This window comes from Plecotus auritus, assembly GCF_963455305.1.
Source record: "Plecotus auritus genome assembly, chromosome: 4".
Taxonomy (NCBI): domain Eukaryota; kingdom Metazoa; phylum Chordata; class Mammalia; order Chiroptera; family Vespertilionidae; genus Plecotus; species Plecotus auritus.
Window position 1 is genome coordinate 184,682,506 of NC_137775.1, and position 16,858 is coordinate 184,699,363.

Sequence of the window (16,858 nt, forward strand, 5' to 3'; positions counted from 1 at the left end):
ACAAACACTCCATCCATGCTTTTGTTCCGGCCCTCCGGTCCAGTTTAAGAACCCATTGTGGCCCTCGAGTCAAAAAGTTTGCCCACCCCTGGAGCCTATCCTAATACAGAATGGATACACAAATAACTAATGACCTAAACATTCTAGGGCAGTTCAGAGTGTGGAAAGCAAAAGAGGTGGCATTAGTCTGTCGCCTCAAAGGGATGAAGCTTTTGGTCTGGCAGAGCTGGGAACTGAATATTACAGGTGGAGAGATCCACCTAAGAGAACGACCAAAACAGAAAACAGCGGCGCATGGTCCACAGCGCCCCCGCTGGCATATGGTTCACTTCAGCTGAAACACAACAGGGAAGAATGGGAACACGGGGAAATGAGGCCGGGAAAGAAAGTCCAGGCCAGACCCTAGCAAGTCCTAAGCACCTACTTAACAGCGATATCTTAAACAGATCTCCAGCATCATTCTGACCCAACTTACAGAATGAGGTGTGTGTGTGAAAGCAGGCAGGCAGGGAGCCCTGTGAGAGGATGGGTGCAGGGGCCCAGGGGGACAGCCTGAGCCAGGGCATGGTGAGCAGGGAAGAGCCCCGGGAGACACTGCAGGGACTGACATTCCATCAGCTGGCAGGAGTGTCTCAGCCGTGCGGGACACAATGTCACTGACGGTGACTTTATGGGACTTAACAGTGCTTCAGCCTCCCTTCCTGCCATTCCCGGGCGCTGTGCTAAATTTTTCCCATCTATGGGCTACCGTCTATCTGCAGCTGTCAAGTACAAACAGTTCCCGGAGAAAGAGATTAAATAGGTTTCACGTGTTAACCAACAAATTGTTCCCATCTTCCTTTACCCACATTTTGAAGGACAAAGTGTACTTTTTCTCTTTATTTCTCCCTTTCATTACTTCTCTTTTTCTGCTTAGTGCAGGCCAACAAATATTTATTGTCTCTTCACAACAGCTGTGCAAACTGTGCGGGATATAAATTTAGGTAAGGAAGTGTGTGGAGCTAAGGATCTCCAACTAAAGAAAGACTGAGGAACCATTACAGACCACTGGGGACATTCCAACACACATGTGGCTAATTGTAAGACCTCATGCAATGATCTGTGTGACCTTGGATGACAGGAACATGGACACTAGACTCGTTCTGCCCAGGTCAGCTGGAGAGGCAGCGGGGATGTCTAACCAGGGTCTGGACCAGCCCTGGGAAAACTACGGCCCGCGGGCCAGATCCAGCTGTTCTATCCGGTTCTCTTGCTCTCCCCTCCGCTCCTTTACTTTGAATTTATATTAGTTCACACAAACACTCCATCCATGCTTTTGTTCCGGCCCTCTGGTCCAGTTTAAGAACCCATTGTGGCCCTCGAGTCAAAAAATTTGCCCACCCCTGGTCTGGACAGACACATAGACTATTGCTGGGTTGAGAGATGGGGAGGGGAATTCCAGGCCATGAGCAAAAACACATCATGGCAAAGAGCTTGCCAAGGTTTACGGTGGTAAAGAGTCCAGTATATTGGTCAGAACACTTCGTTTGAGGTGACAGAAGCTGAACTCAAACTGACTTAAACAAGGAAGGCAGACAGACAGACAATATACCGGCTCAGAAAACCAAGCTTAATCTAACTTCAAATGTGTCCAGGGACTCCCATTCACCACCATGACTTTGTATCCACCTGTCCCTCAGTGTTCCTCTCTTCCTTGGTTTATACTCACCCAAGCCTTTCCCCGTGGTGGCAACACGGCCCCTGGCGGGTAGGCCCAGACACACATCCTACCAGCTTGGCACCACTTTCCAATAATTCCTGCAAAACGACAGGTTGGTTCTTCTTGGTCCAGCTAGAGGCACCTGCCCATCTTCTCCAACCAATTCCAATGGTTGAAAGAATCTTGTACTCCCACTGGCCAGGCATGGGTACCCGGCCCAGTGTGGGAGGTTGGAGGTGGGGTCAGCCTCACCCAAGCCATCAAATGTCACCACAACTGGAGTGGAGATGGCAGGAGAGGTGAAGTGGTGGGAGGGAAGGATCAAGACAAAATAAGGACCAGATCACACATCCCTTTTTTGATATTCAAAGGAACGACATGGCTTTTATTCTTCAGGCTACCTGTTCTCAACTATTTTCTCCCACAACATAAATGATGAGTGACACCGTCTGCAGGCACATCCAGGCATTATTCGGGATTTTTCCACGCATTAGCTCTAACTCCACCCTTCTTCTCCCACGCTAGACAGCAATGATACAGTGAACCTTGCTCTAATTGGTTTCTGAAGAGTAAAACAAAAAGAGAATAAATTATTCACAGGCTTCTGCTCTCCAATTACCAGCAGTAACAAATTACTTTGATTCAACAATGTCTCCCATTGCCTCGGCTGAGCACAGATGTTGTAGGCACTGGGGAGACACCGAGGGCTTTTAAGCGTAGAATGGATTGGACGAGGAGATTCTAAAGGCAGAGAGGCCAGTGGAGAGGCTATTATGGGGAAAGGTGAGAGGTGCCAAGGACTGGAGCCAAACTCATAGCTGGAGAGAATGGAAAAGGGGAAAGTAATTACGGAGATAGTGCCCAGGGTGTGACTACTTATTGACAGCAGAACAGCAGGGCGATGCTTCGGCTGAGCTGACAACTTCCAAACCGTCCCTTTTCACCCCTCCTCCCTTCCCACTGCAGACCAGCTGCAACATACACGCTGAAAAAGTCAACGACAGCAGCTGGACATGGGGATTCCTGCCTTGGCAACGTTCTTACTCTCAAGTCCAAAGGAGTGTTTCTTCAAAACTGCTTGTTATACCTTAAAGTATAATGCAATGATAATTTGTTATAATCATTTTGGGTGATTTTTATGTGATTATTAATGCTTATGTGGGTGTTCTTAATAATACCTATAATTGTAATGGTTAATTATTATAAAATTATTATTACTAGTAACTGTTCAAAATAATGCCTCATGTTGTACTAGTATAGTACTTTACCACTGTATACATTCATCTATCTCTATTTTATTTTCACAATAATTCTGAAACGGGTATTATTGATCCCATTTTACAAACTAGCGAACTGATCACCTCGTTCAAAACCCTAGCAATAGCTGGTGGCAGAGACAGGGCTGAAACTCCCGACATCCGACGCCCAGGACAGTGATTCCCACTGTTTGGTGCTCACTGTTTGCAGCAAAAAATAATAAATACGCACTGTTTCCAATCGGAGAACACGATTATCATTTAGCTTTTCGATTTCCAGCTACTTGCATTTTCCCAGGAAGAAAATTTAGAAGGAGAGGAAGGAGAAGATGTGGGGAGTTTGGGGGGAGTAGAAAAAGCTCCCAAAGCAATATGGTCGGTTCCGGCAGGAGGTTCTCAATGGGGTTGCTACTGGCATTTGGGCAGAACAGTTTCTCCTTGTGTTGGACGGTCCTTTGTATTTTAGGATGTTAAAGTCCTCCCTCAGCCCCCACCTCCAGGCATTGTGACAACCCAAATTCCCACCGTGTTTTCTATCGCCCTCTGGAGGACTGGGGGGCATACTGCAGGATACCTGGGCAGAGTGGGGGCATGAGAGGACTGTGAATCCCTGAGACTTCTCATAAGACAGAAGTAAAGCTGGTGGCTTTCTTATTATTCTTCTTTTATTTATTTTTTTTTTGGTCCTAACTTTTTTTTTTAATTTTTTTAATTGTTTGAAGTATTACAAATAGTAGTACATATGTCTCACTTCCTAATAGCAGTCCCTAAGCTTTCTCTGACCCCTATGCTTTTGCGAAAGCTACTTCCTCTCACTGGAACTTGCTCTCCCCTCCTCGTAAAACCCAACCATGAAAGGAACTACCTATCTTGCCTTCAAGGCTCAGTCAGATGACATGGTTCTGAGAAGCCCACGGGAAGGAGCTCCTCAGGGCTCTTCTTCAATGAGGTTTATAGAGTGAAGATGCCCTTTGAACCAGGGTTTCCACTTCGAGTTCTCGACCTGTGGATGCAGCTTAAAATCTGGGAATATCGACCAGCCGGTGTGGCTCAGTGGTGAGCATTGACCCATGAACCAGGAGGTCACGGCTGGATTCCAGGTCAGGGGCCATGCCCAGTAGGAGACGTGCAGGAGACAGCCAATCAATGATTCTCTCATTATTGATGTTTATCTGCCTCTCCCTTCCTCTCTCTGAATCAATAAAAACACATTTTTTTAAATATAGCAATATCCAGGTGCCTGAAGATTTTTATCATAGCATTCCTTTAAAGCAGGCGTCCTCAAACTACGGCCCGCGGGCCACATGCAGCCCACCGAGGACATTGATCCGGCCTGCCGGGTGCCGCTGCCTGTCCTGCTTAGCAGCTGACTCGTCCCGGGTCCACAGTGCGCATAGGAATTTGTTCATAGTTTTTTTTTTAAACTATAGTTCGGCCCTCCAATGGTCTGAGGGACAGTGAACTGGCCCCCTGTATAAAAAGTTTGAGGACCCCTGCTTTAAAGAGAGAAAAGTTGGGGACAACTTAAATGTCCAACATACATTCACACACACACACACACATTATGTGGCAATATAAAAAACACTTAAGATAAAAAGTTCACGGAAAATAATAGGATATAAAATCGTATCTGTGCCATAATTGCAACTGTAAGAATAAGCCACAGATACAAAGACTTCAGGAAGGATGCCAAATGATAGTACAGTTCGTATTCAGGGTTTTTTACATTTTATCATTTATCAAATGTTCTACAAGGGAAGCATACTACTTTTATGATAAAATTTCACTTTGAAAAGAATGAAGAAAAGAGGACTGGTGACTAAGAAACTGCGGCGATGCCTCAAAGGCCGTTTATCCAGAAGGTGTGGAGAACACGCCGCCGTTGGAAGAGTGAGGAAAAAGAGCCAGCACCTCGCAGGCTCCTGAAACGTCCACGTATCGCATTCCCCAAAGAAAACAGGCAATTGGCTTACGTCCTGTTGAACTGGCTCCTGGAGAAAGACAGCATAAGGGACATTTGGTGACCCTTCGGTTATCCTAGAGGGCATGGACATATGGCCTCTCCCGGGGTGGGAGAGCTCATCCTGTGATCGCTGCAAAACTCCAGACACCGGGCCCATAAACACTAAGGAAGCGAGGCCTGTGCGGGAACGTGGTCAGGAGAGGCCGTGAGGGCCGTTAGGAAAATGGATGTGGGGGATGGAGGGAAGGAGGGGAGGCCAGAGGGGAACTGGATGTGGGGGATGGAGGGAAGGAGGGGAGGCCAGAGGGGAACTGGATGTGGGGGATGGAGGGAAGGAGGGGAGGCCAGAGGGGAACTGGATGTGGGGGATGGAGGGAAGGAGGGGAGGCCAGAGGGAAACTGGATGTGGGGGATGGAGGGAAGGAGGGGAGGCCAGAGGGAAACTGGATGTGGGGATGGAGGGAAGGAGGGGAGGCCGCAGGGGAACTGGATGTGGGGGATGGAGGGAAGGAGGGGAGGCCGCAGGGAAACTGGATGTGGGGGATGGAGGGAAGGAGGGGAGGCCGCAGGGAAACTGGATGTGGGGGATGGAGGGGAGGAGGGGAGGCCGCAGGGAAACTGGATGTGGGGGATGGAGGGGAGGAGGGGAGGCCGCAGGGAAACTGGATGTGGGGGATAGAGGGAAGGAGGGGAGCACCGGCTCCCAGGACTGAGGACTCAGCACAACCACAGGAGCTTTGAAAGCAAGCAGCTGCCTGGGCTGCCCGCTCCCCAGGGGTGCTGGCTCATGCTGTGCAGCCTGGATTAAGAACCACTGAAATCGAAGGTAGAAAATAAATCTGAAAGGAACAGAGACCCCTAAGTGTCGTAAAATGCAAGGTTTTCAACGGGGAGAAGATGAACTTACAGCGCGGAGGGAATTCACTTGAGGCTGCTGGTGATGCCACTGGAATTGTTCAATGTGTTAGAAAGTGAAATAATTTTAGAATTTGTTTGGTCTACTTTCTCTTAAGTGGATCTCTCTTTCTCACTCTCTCTCTCCCCCTCTCTCCCTCCCTCCCTCCTAGACAAAATCAAGCACAGAAGAAGCAGCGGAGCATTGGAGAAACATAATTTAATTAATATAATGCAGCACCCCTTCATACACCCTTTTCTAATTCTAAGCCTGGGCCATTTTCAGAGAATAAAAATGATGAGCAGATCAGAGGTTTGAACCCCTAATCCAAGTCTGCCATTTGACTGACACCTCCCTATCTGACTCTGCAGAGCGCATGAGTCATGCCATTGGGCAGACTGCAGTGTGCCCGCCTCCGAGCCCCAGAGCCCCACCCCCTGACCAAACGAACACCTCTTCCAAATGAGCACAGGCATGTCTGCAGCTCTTGTTCAAATAGCAACCCTTCCCAGCGTAACTGACCTCCAGGGTCCAGACGTCATTCATGCCACAAATTCACTTCCAGCTGCACTGAACAGTAATCAATGAATGGGGACCACTAGGTGACAGTCATGGGGCTGTCTAATCTGTACCTTAGCTACTACTGCATTTAGAAGGAAAAATAAATTGGTCTCTGCTCCAATCCATGTAGAAAAATGTATTTTTCACAAGTTTTCCCAAATTGCCCTTGCACTCTGCAGGCCCCGTAGGTGTTCAGACCCAGGCTGTTCTCCCGCCCCATCCCTCCCTCTCTGCCACAGCCCAGGAACCTTTATTGTGATGCTCTATGTGTTGGGACTGAGACATCCTATATAATAAAAGGCTAATATGCAAAGCGACCGAAAGGCAGAATGACTGGTTGCTATGAAGCGCACTGACCACCAGGGGCAGATGCTCAATGCAGGAGCTGCCCCCTGGTGGTCAGTGCGCTCCCAAAGGGGGACAGTGCTCTGCCAGAAGCCAGGCTCACGGCTGGCGAGCACAGTGGCGGTGGCCTCCGTGGCAGTGCTAAGGATGTCTGACTGATGGTTTAGGCCTGGAGCGGGCCTAAGCCATCAGTCGGACATTCCCCAGACTGCAAGAGGGTGCAGGCCAGGCAGAGGGACCCCCCGAGTGCATGAATTTCATGCACCGGGCCTCTAGTGGAAATATAAGCCCTAATTCTGTAACTTAAGGAGACAATATGCAGTCCTTCCGGCTTCCCCAAAGGTTTCCAAGGGCTCCAGAGATCTGGGCCTGGGAGTGAGAACAAACCATCCTCCATGGTAAGCCAGGCCCCCCCCCCCCCCAACACACACACACACACAAGGTCCCGAGTTCACTTTTCCTGCACTGTCTCCCTTCCACGGCCTCGGAGGCAAATCCGGCAGTTCCTCCCACACAGGCCGAGTCCTCCTGCCTCCGACCCGGCCCATCCTCCACGGCCCAGGTGGTCGGTCTCACGGCTACGCCACGTGCCATTCAACACACTCAGGGGTCTGTGTGCTGTCCAGGGATGGGGCGTGAGTCGGTCCAGTTCTCTCCGTGTGGCTCCAGCCAGGCACAGCATGTGACGGCAGCCTGTGCACTTGAGTGGGAGGGAGATCTGACCCGTAGAAGACTCTAATAAGAAGGAAACCACTCCTTTCCTGTAGCAAGGGCAGAACCCCTGCCCTAACGCTGTAAGTGGGAACAAAAATTTCTACGGAGTAAACCACAGGGTCACATTCCCATGAGGTTACTAGCAGACCAGGGCCCCCAATCAAGCGCGATCCAGATGTGCATCATCACAGGGCGCAGTTTTAACTCAAGGGTTTGTTGTCTTTTTACGTTGGGTACCTTCATTTGACGGAAAAAAAAAAAAAAAGCAGTAAAGTCATTCATGACCAAAAGCTTGTAAGGGATAACCTGGGTGCATTTGAGCTATTTCCCAGCATAGGTGTTGTATCTGTCTGTCCACCACTTCCACCACCAGGCCTTAGCCCAAGGCCGGGTTCTGCGGGGGAGGAGGCTGTAAGCCAGAGGCCAGCCTTTCTCACTTGGGGAATTCTAGGGAGAAGGGAACCTGGGGCAGGAGAGGGGCAGGGGTGTGTCCTCTGTCTCTCCAGGGACACCTCCCCACCCACAAAGCAGAGGGTCTACATCCCAGTAAACTCAGTGGCCAGGAGCGTTAGGCAGAGGAGTCTGGGTTTGGCTTCCTCAAGTTAACTCTCAGGTTCTGTGTGGTTTGGATGGGCCTCGGATGCTCCCACAAGCTCCTGAGGCCGAACCTCAGAAACGCCTTGGGATTGTGATTGGGGAGTTGGCCAGGGAGGCTGACAAGGAGACCGCGTCGCCAAGGGCTGAAGGCTGGACCACCGTGTCTAGAACCATATAACACTCACAACAGATCTCAGTGGGATCCACGCATGTGGAGGGGGTGGGGTAGGAGGTGTCTTCCTTCATTTAGAGAAAACCTCAGGGATTCCCTGTACACGCCAGGCCTCCACGTGGCCTAGGGCGGAAGTTCCTGTGGTCATCAGGAAGCCTGCGGGTGGGTCCACACTTACTGGTGGAGAGATTGGGATGGAGGTTCCCAGCCTCCCTCCCCGCTGACAGTGCAAAGCTCCCGCTCCTCCCTGTGGGTGAACCACTTCACCTTTGTCAAATGCGCTGCTGGGAGTTATTCTGAGGGGTGGGGGGCACCGAGGATGAGCCCCGTTCCCGTGTGTGGAACCCTGGATTCCCTCGTAGCCGGGTGAGATGTGTTTGGTTTGAAGAGGGATGCCCTCCCTAGGGGAAGTGAGCCCTGGAAACAGGTCTGCTGGCTGGGAACCGGAGGGTGTGTCCATGAGCAAACCGTCTGGACAGAGTTCAACATTTAAGATACTTACTTCCCTTGGACAATAGAAACAGGAGTGTTGGGGTATGATTTAGAAGTATCCCCTTTTATGGTGCAGTTTCTTTAGTTAATCCCAGTGCTTCAGCTACGTCTCTAAAATAAAAGCACAAGATGCTAAAGAAAACTGTGGCCTGTCCCATGCAACCCCCCCCCACTAGAGCTCAAGGGGAGATACAGCATCAAACGTAAAATATAAACTGAAAGGGAGGACTGGGCCAGGCTATCTAGGCCAGGAGCCTCAATGCTATGCCCACAGCACGGAGCTGGCCGTGGGGGCCAGCCAAGATCGCCACGCGGTGGGAAACTGTGTTAGCCAGGGGCCTCTGAGGAGCAGATGCCCAGACAGAATTGGACATGCAAGGAACTGACCAGGGGGAACATGTGTAAGGAAAAACGGGGAAGGAGCCGGGGAGGCGGGGAGAGCTGGGATGCAGGTCTGACCTCCAGCGAAGGAGAGAAGGACGGAAAGTTGGGTAGAAGTGTCTTCGTCCACAGTGCAGTTCTAAGAAAAGTTCAGCAAGGCCATCAGGGAGTCCCTGAGCCAATGTCACCATCAAAGGAGGCCCCCAGCCACCGGAGCAGCCAGCCTTAGCATCCCTGACACTCTCAGTCATTGGATGGGGGGTGCCCTTGGGAAACACAGCATCAGCCATCACAGGGACGATTTCCTCGCCCAGAAGCTGGGGCCATGGGTCAAATACGCTGCCTGGGTTGACTGCAAAAATAAACCCCTTCTTTTCCAAAATGAAGGACCAGGAGGAAGGCCAGAGGAATGGCTTTGTTAACTCCCAACAGTGGAAAATCGGTCCATAAACATTTACTTACAACGAGAAGCCTAAATATTTCCCTTGTGGGAAGCCAACACACAAAAGAAACTCCCCTGAACTTTAAAAATTCATTCTTTCAATGTTTCCTTAGCCTCTGAATTCATTCTTTCACTGTTCCCTTAGCCTCCGAATTCATTCTTTCACTGTTCCCTTAGCCTCCGAATTCATTCTCTCATTGTTCCCTTAGCCTCCGAATTCATTCTTTCACTGTTCCCTTAGCCTCCGAATTCATTCTCTCATTGTTCCCTTAGCCTCCGAATTCATTCTTTCACTGTTCCCTTAGCCTCCGAATTCATTCTCTCATTGTACCCTTAGCCTCCGAATTCATTCTCTCATTGTTCCCTTAGCCTCCGAATTCATTCTTTCACTGCTCCCTTAGCCTCCGAATTCATTCTTTCACTGTTCCCTTAGCCTCCGAATTCATTCTTTCCCTGTTCCCTTAGCCTCCGAATTCATTCTTTCCCTGTTCCCTTAGCCTCCGAATTCATTCTTTCCCTGTTCCCTTAGCCTCCGAATTCATTCTTTCCCTGTTCCCTTAGCCTCCGAATTCATTCTTTCATTGTTCCCTTAGCCTCCGAATTCATTCTTTCACTGTTCCCTTAGCCTCCAAATTCATTCTTTCACTGTTCCCTTAGCAAACTTGAGGAAGACTCTACTGATGTGGATTAGCAGAGAGACAGCGGGAAATGTCAACTCCAGGAGGCAGCACTGAGTCAGGGAAGTAGGTGTCCCTGAAGTTCCCAGTGGGTGACCGACATACAGTGATAGAGAAAGATGTGTGACCAGACTTCCCATGAGCTAATAGGGAATTTTAACCTATGACTCATCCCGGGGTGGGGTCCAAAGCTGCAGGGGACACCACCCCACGCCACGCCGAATCACCAGCCAGATTGCACATTTCCTGAAAGTAATCCAGTCAGAAACCGGCTTCTTGGCAGCAGCCCCTGATGGAAAAATGACTGCCAAACGCCAAAATGAGGATGAGTTCAATGATTTAATTCTGCGTGGAAAACACAATCCATTAAATGGGATCTGACAAGGCCTTAATCTCCTCCGTAGCCGAGGGTGTTGGCTCAGCGCAGCTCTGCTCTCTGCGATGTATTCTCAGTAAGCTATGTATAGACCCAGGAGCGCTTTTGCCAAAGCCCAAATAAGTCCATTCGACGTGGGAGGAGAGGCTCATCGGGCCCCCAGTCATTCTCCAGAGAGTGAGCGTGCGCTTCTCCCAAACGCAAAATTACCGAAACCTGGCAACTCGACCTCGGTTGGGAGTCATTCAATTCAAGGGAAGTAACCGAGATGGCCAATGCCCTGGATGGCTTCAGAACTCCCACGACCGTCCAAGGAGATCAGGCCAGTGGCCAGCCTTGCTCCCATTCGCAGCCGGGGTTCTCTGCACAACCCAGGCACCGGAGAGGGGGTGTCAAGGCGTGGAGGCTCAATCCTCTCCCAAACACAGTTCTGAAAACTGGGAGGGAAGGAATCAGGGGCTGTCCAGCCACTAGCCCGCTGAACCCTAGTAACCGTCCCCAAGGCCTGTGTTGCTATTTCACTGTCTCCATGTGTAAAATGGGGAAACAGACTCCAAACCATGACTCAAATGACGCAGTTTAGAGGAGTGTTGGCAAATGCACAGCTGTGGTATTCCAAAGCCCATGCCTCTCTCCTCAGAGGGGGTCCTCGGGCCATCGCGTCCCATGGGAGCCGGTTAGAAATGCAGAGTCCCAGGCTGTGAGCCAGACCCAGTGAATCTGCGTCTGTGCGTAAGAGGATCCCCCAAGGACTTTGTGCGACATGAAGTTTGAGAAGCACTGAAGGGGCTCCTATCCAAAAGGGGCAGGTGCATTCAAAACCTAAGTTTAGACTAGAAAAGGGACTCAGTATAACAGAACAGGGTCAGTCTCATAGAAGAAGCATCAAAGTGTGTGTGTGTGTGTGTGTGTACAAACTCCACATCCAGATTAGTAGCCCCAATCACACATCTTATTTCACCACCAACAAACCCAGCAGCATAAAAGCCAAGGTGAGCAGGTTAGAGAGGGCGTAGCTTTGGAGCCAGTGGTGTGGACTGGATTCAAATTTCCAGCTCCGCCACCTGCTGGGTGACTTCGAGTGAGCTGCTTGATCTCTGTGAGACTCAGTTTCCTGACCTGTACATGCGGGACAACATTACTCACCTTGCCAGGGTCTGGGAGGATTAAACAAGCAAATGGATGGACAGTTCCTGGACATAGCAGATGCCCAATAAACATTGGCTTCCCTGGCATTCGGTGCCATCTGGGCTGGGTCTCACCTGTGCCAGGGTGCACGCTGGAGGCTGGGGAGAGAGACAGCTCCCAGCAGCCAGCTCTCCCCTGTTCTCTCTTGGGTCCTCTAGTGGCCAGCACTGAGCTCCCCGTCACGGGTCAGATGGGCTGGGCTTGTCTGTGTTCCCTAAGCTCCAGGTTCCGTTCACTTTCTTCTCTTTTAAGAAAAACCTGAGCCACACAGCAGGCTCAGAGGGACAGGTCATGAGGAACAAGGAAACGGGCACCTGGGGCACAGCTCCCAGGGGTGTCCACTTCCCAGACACGGGGCCTTTTTGTCCAGTTATGGTTCCCACCGTCTTCCTTCAGAAGTTTCCGATTTTGAAAGCAGTCTTTTCACGCCAGAGGCTTGGGGAGCTTCGGAGCCCACGGTGCCTGCCCTGGAGCCACAAAGCCCACATCTGTTTCCTCTGTGGGTACACGGCCAAAGGCAGAGGCCTGAGTGGGTGCTGAGCAGGAATGTGAGATCAGTCCTTACCGAGCACATCCTGGGTGTCAAACACTCAGCTTGTCTCGCATACACTGTTATTTACTTTAAACAACGCTGACAAGTGGGTATCTTTACCCCTATTTCACAGGTGAAAATACTGACGTCATATTAGATAAGTGGCCTGCTCAAATGAACATAGCAACATACACTGAGTGGCCAGATTATGATGATCTCTGAACGCATAATAGTCTGGCCACTCAGTGTGTGTGTGTGTGTGTGTGTGTGTGTGTGTGTGTGTATTAGAGGCTCAGTGCATGAATTTGTGCATGGGTGGGGTCCAGCCAGCCTGGCCAGGGGGACATGGGCAGTTGGCCGGCCTGCCTGCTGGTCGAACTCCTGGTCGAGGGGACAATTTGCATATTAGCCTTTTACTATATAGGATATACACTGAGTGGCCAGATTATTATGCGTTCAGAGATCATAATAATCTGGCCACTCAGTGTAGTTCAGAGCTCAAAGGGAGAGTAGATACCAACTAGCCCAGGGCTCTCCAAGTGCAGCAGCAGAAACAGCACCCAAATCTTGTTTGAAAGGCCCATCCCAGGACCCCACCCAGACCTGGAGGTGAGCCTGACAACCTAACAGCCCTCCAGGCAATGGTGTTACTGCAGAGTAATCAAGACAGTTAGAGTGGCTAGGGACCGGTGCATTGGAGACTACTCACCGTCTAACTTTGCCGGTGAAATCAACTACCTTCCTCGGAAGAGAGAATGGTTCCAGAATAGCACACAGCTATATTAAGGAGTTAATGAATGAATAACCAACGCCAGTGGATTTATCAAATGAAGTCCATGGTCATCAGTACATGTTCTGTATTAGCGAGCTCCGAGGGAATGCAAAGAGAAGGGGTTACGGTGATGATGGTAATGGAGTTGGGCTAACAGACAAGATGTTCTTTTCCTGAGAGTAACTCTCTAGCTGTTTATGATGAACCTGGTCTGGGATGGGAAGAGTAGCTACAAGAAGACTGTACGTGAAGGGGTTGACCCCACCGCATGCTCCAAGACGAGAACACACAGACCCAGAACGGCATTCCCCCCACCCCGCCCCCTCCACCACAGGGAACCGCAGAGAATCGCAGGTTTATGGACTGTACTTCTCTCTACTTCAATGGGTTTTATTTTGTTTCAAACCTAAACCCATACTATGAATAATAAAAGCATTTGCCTTGCAATTCTCGTTCCGCCACTGCGTCCACCTCATTCTATAAAGAAATCCAACCCCTATTCATCACTCCTTTCAGAACTCATCTATAATTCAACCTCCACGAAGAACCTTCACACAATGAAATGGCTTTTACTGAGCGATTACACACGTCACCTGGACGCAAGAGAGCACATTTTTCAAACACATTTCATGGACTCCAAGGGTTGTCTGCGCTGTTTGGGAGGGGGGCGGGCCTTTCTATGAGCTTTCTATGTTCTACTAGCCGTGTGGAGAATATGAAAGCATTGCCTAATGAAAGAAGTAAAATTAGGGTAACAGGGAGAAAGGACAGGAGGAAGGCAGGCCAGCAAAATCATTAAATCTTAACTTCTGATACCAGTCCTTCTGTGTATTTCAAATGTGAATTTGAAAGACCCTTTTGGAAAAAAGAAATCATTTTATACGCTTCATCCATACGCAGACCGGTTCTTATTTAATATGGTGAGAAGATAAGGGACACTGTCGTGATGGACGTGGAGTACAAACCAGAAAGAAAACACGGGAGGCCTTTGCAGGAAGGTGCAAGCCTGAAGGAAAAGCAAGAACAGAGCAAACAGCCGCTTGGAAGCCACGCGAGATGCTCCCTTCCTTTCAGGAGGCAGCACCTCGCACGCACATCTCTTACAACCAGAAACCACCCCCGCCCCCGGCAGAAGACTCTAGAGGCGCAGGGCTGAATTCATTTCCACCTTCCAACTCTTGCTTTTTCCCCCCGCGCACTTATCTTCATGCGTCATCCTCCTTTGAAGCAGAAGACTCATTAATCCAATTCAAATTGCCAACTTCAGTAAATCCTTTGCCTCAGCATTTAAATGCCAATACCAATTAAATGCCAACAGCAACTTAACTACTGATATGATCTTCACCACATTCAGCAAACCCAGCCAGAAGTCCAGCTTGCATGCATGCCAACACTCGCTCCTCAATGCTGATTTACTCAGTGGAAACGCATGGGGTAATCTGCTGGCCGCGCTGACGATGCATCCAACGGGGTGGAAATAACTCCACAAGCAAATAGGAAAGAACCAACTGGGGCGCAAACCTGAAGGACGTCTTCACCAAGGCTTCCGGGCTATCGAGCTGAGGCAGCTCATCGGCGAGGATCTGCTCCGGGGGTCGGGGGTCATGGACAATCGTTGGCCGTGGCTTCTCCTTGACATTCCCTGTGAGCCCGTCTATGATGGAGTTCCACAGACAGTTCTGCGACTTGGACCCTGAAGCGTGAGGGGGGACAAAGGGGTGCAGGTGAAGGACCAACCAATTCCATGCCCTGCCTTGCCCAATGCAGGATTTCAAAAGCAGAGCAGAGAAACTTACATATTTCTCACGATCACTACCAACATCAGAGGGCTCTCAAGGATACTGGTCAGGCAATTTCTGGAGTAAAAAGTTAATTTTTTCATTTCTATGCAGAAAATAGGCCAACACTCTGGAGAGTGTGACTCATAGCTAGTATAATGGATATTATATATTCTGTCTTTGTTCAGGGGTGACCAACTCCAACTCCTGACAGAGCTGTGGGTGTGTATGAATCTACTTATCCAAGTCTACAAAAGACTACGATTTCAGAGAACAGCAGGGATGTTCAGACACAAGTCTCCCCTAGGAACTCAGCTTGCCCAAGGCCCAGGTTTCAGGACTCCCTTCCATAGGAACACCCCCCACCCTGAAGAGGGCCCCCCCTCTAAGAACTAGAACTCAACACAGGTGGGTTTGTTCTTCTGGACGATCAGGACCCAGGACATGACACTGAGTGTGTGCTGCCAGCCCACACTGCAGACACCTCCGACATCAAATGGATGTGAAAGGCAGACATGAAATGGACATGGTGTCACAAAACAGGGCTCAATCTGCCAGGCAATCAAGGTCGATATCAGCAGTGACGGTACATTGACATTATGCACCTTTGAGCTGATATGAAGGAAATGTCACTTTACCTCAGCGGTCTCCCTCCCCAAAACACATAACCCCCGTGTATTAAGTACGTTTCTAGCGTCTGTGAACGTGATGCTTTAACGTCTGCCATACATGCACATCCCAGACATGCCTTGTCTGGACAACCTAATAACACGCCTGAGCCACCTTGCCTTAGCCTCCATCATCTCTCACCTCCTTTGTCCCCTCAATTCTTCAGGAAGAGTCCACCTCGCAGGGCCATGCTTTTCAAGCACAAACCAGCCAAATCAGAGTCCACACCCCATCACCTCCCTTACTGAGCGTCCACCTTCCAGGCCACTGTCCACCAGCTCCAATCACCCAGGGCAGGCGCCAGACAACTAGGGGCAGCCCCTATGCTTCAGCGCCACGAAATTATTCAACTAGTCGATGCTAAGCCTGCTCACCCGGCCTTGCCCGATCCTTCCTGCAAAAACCACAGTAAAGACTCTTGCCCAGAGCTCCCCACCCCCAGCAGACCCCTCCAACTCCTGAAATGCAAGAGAGCTTTTTCAAAAGTCCTACACATTTATCTTAATGAAATCTTGTACTATGAACGCAGGTCTGGTGCTACTAAGGCCTTAGAGTAAACTCCCTGCCCATTTCCCTTCTCTCTTTTACTTATTCATTCAACATGCACATCTTAATTCCCTCATATGCCAGGTTCCATTCTGGGCTCCAGAGATAGGAAGATAAATGGGAACGTTTCCCTTGGGAACTAGTCAACTCATAAGCAATCGCAATAAATGGGCAATGCACACCCAGTGCTGTACGGGCTTCTCAGGCCTCCCGCACTCCGCCCAGGGCCCTGGGGGAGCCACACAGGACCAGGACGTCCGAAATGGGCCGAAAGCAGGGACAGACCTGCCGCAGACGGGGAGAGAGAAGAATGAGCAGTGCCAACGTCACGTGCCGGGCGCAGAGGCCTGACAAAGCAGCCTGACAGTTAGGGCGGAGCAAAGGGAGAGGGGCAGCAACCAGAGACGGGGCCACAGGCTGGGCGGGCCAATCGTCCAATTCCTTGAATAAAATGCTGATCACTTTGGAATTTCTTCTGCCGGTGCCAAAGGACTAAAGATTTCTAAGCGAGGCTGTGGTGGCGTGACCACCTCTGGGTTTCAGAAAGGACACTGGCAATCTGGGGAGAAGCAAACCCTGAGGAATTGTAGGGATATGTGAAGGGGCCCATACACCCATGTTATCTGTAGACAAGATAATGAAGTCTCACATACATGGGACTGAGTTTTAAGTATTTGCAAATGTAAAAAATAAACTACGGATTCGTGTAAAAGCACCTACTAGATTTTTTTACCATTTTCTCAATCGGTGAATCAGAATGGTCATGTGACCTAAGCTAACTCTCTATTAGGGCTCCCAAATGG

The 16,858-nt window shown here is 50.0% G+C and overlaps 1 protein-coding gene across 3 annotated transcripts in view; it reads right to left on the reverse strand.

Annotated features, from left to right (window-relative positions):
- Positions 1 to 16,858, reverse strand: part of PDE1C (phosphodiesterase 1C) — a gene marked incomplete at both ends in the record, with an annotated part of 303,115 nt that overhangs the window by 231,452 nt on the left and 54,805 nt on the right. For all 3 annotated transcript variants that reach the window (XM_080664043.1, XM_080664044.1, XM_080664047.1), the window contains one exon: positions 14,584 to 14,755. In XM_080664043.1, coding sequence (XP_080520169.1) covers positions 14,584 to 14,755 — 172 coding nt within the window. The remainder of the gene's footprint in view (positions 1 to 14,583; positions 14,756 to 16,858) is intronic.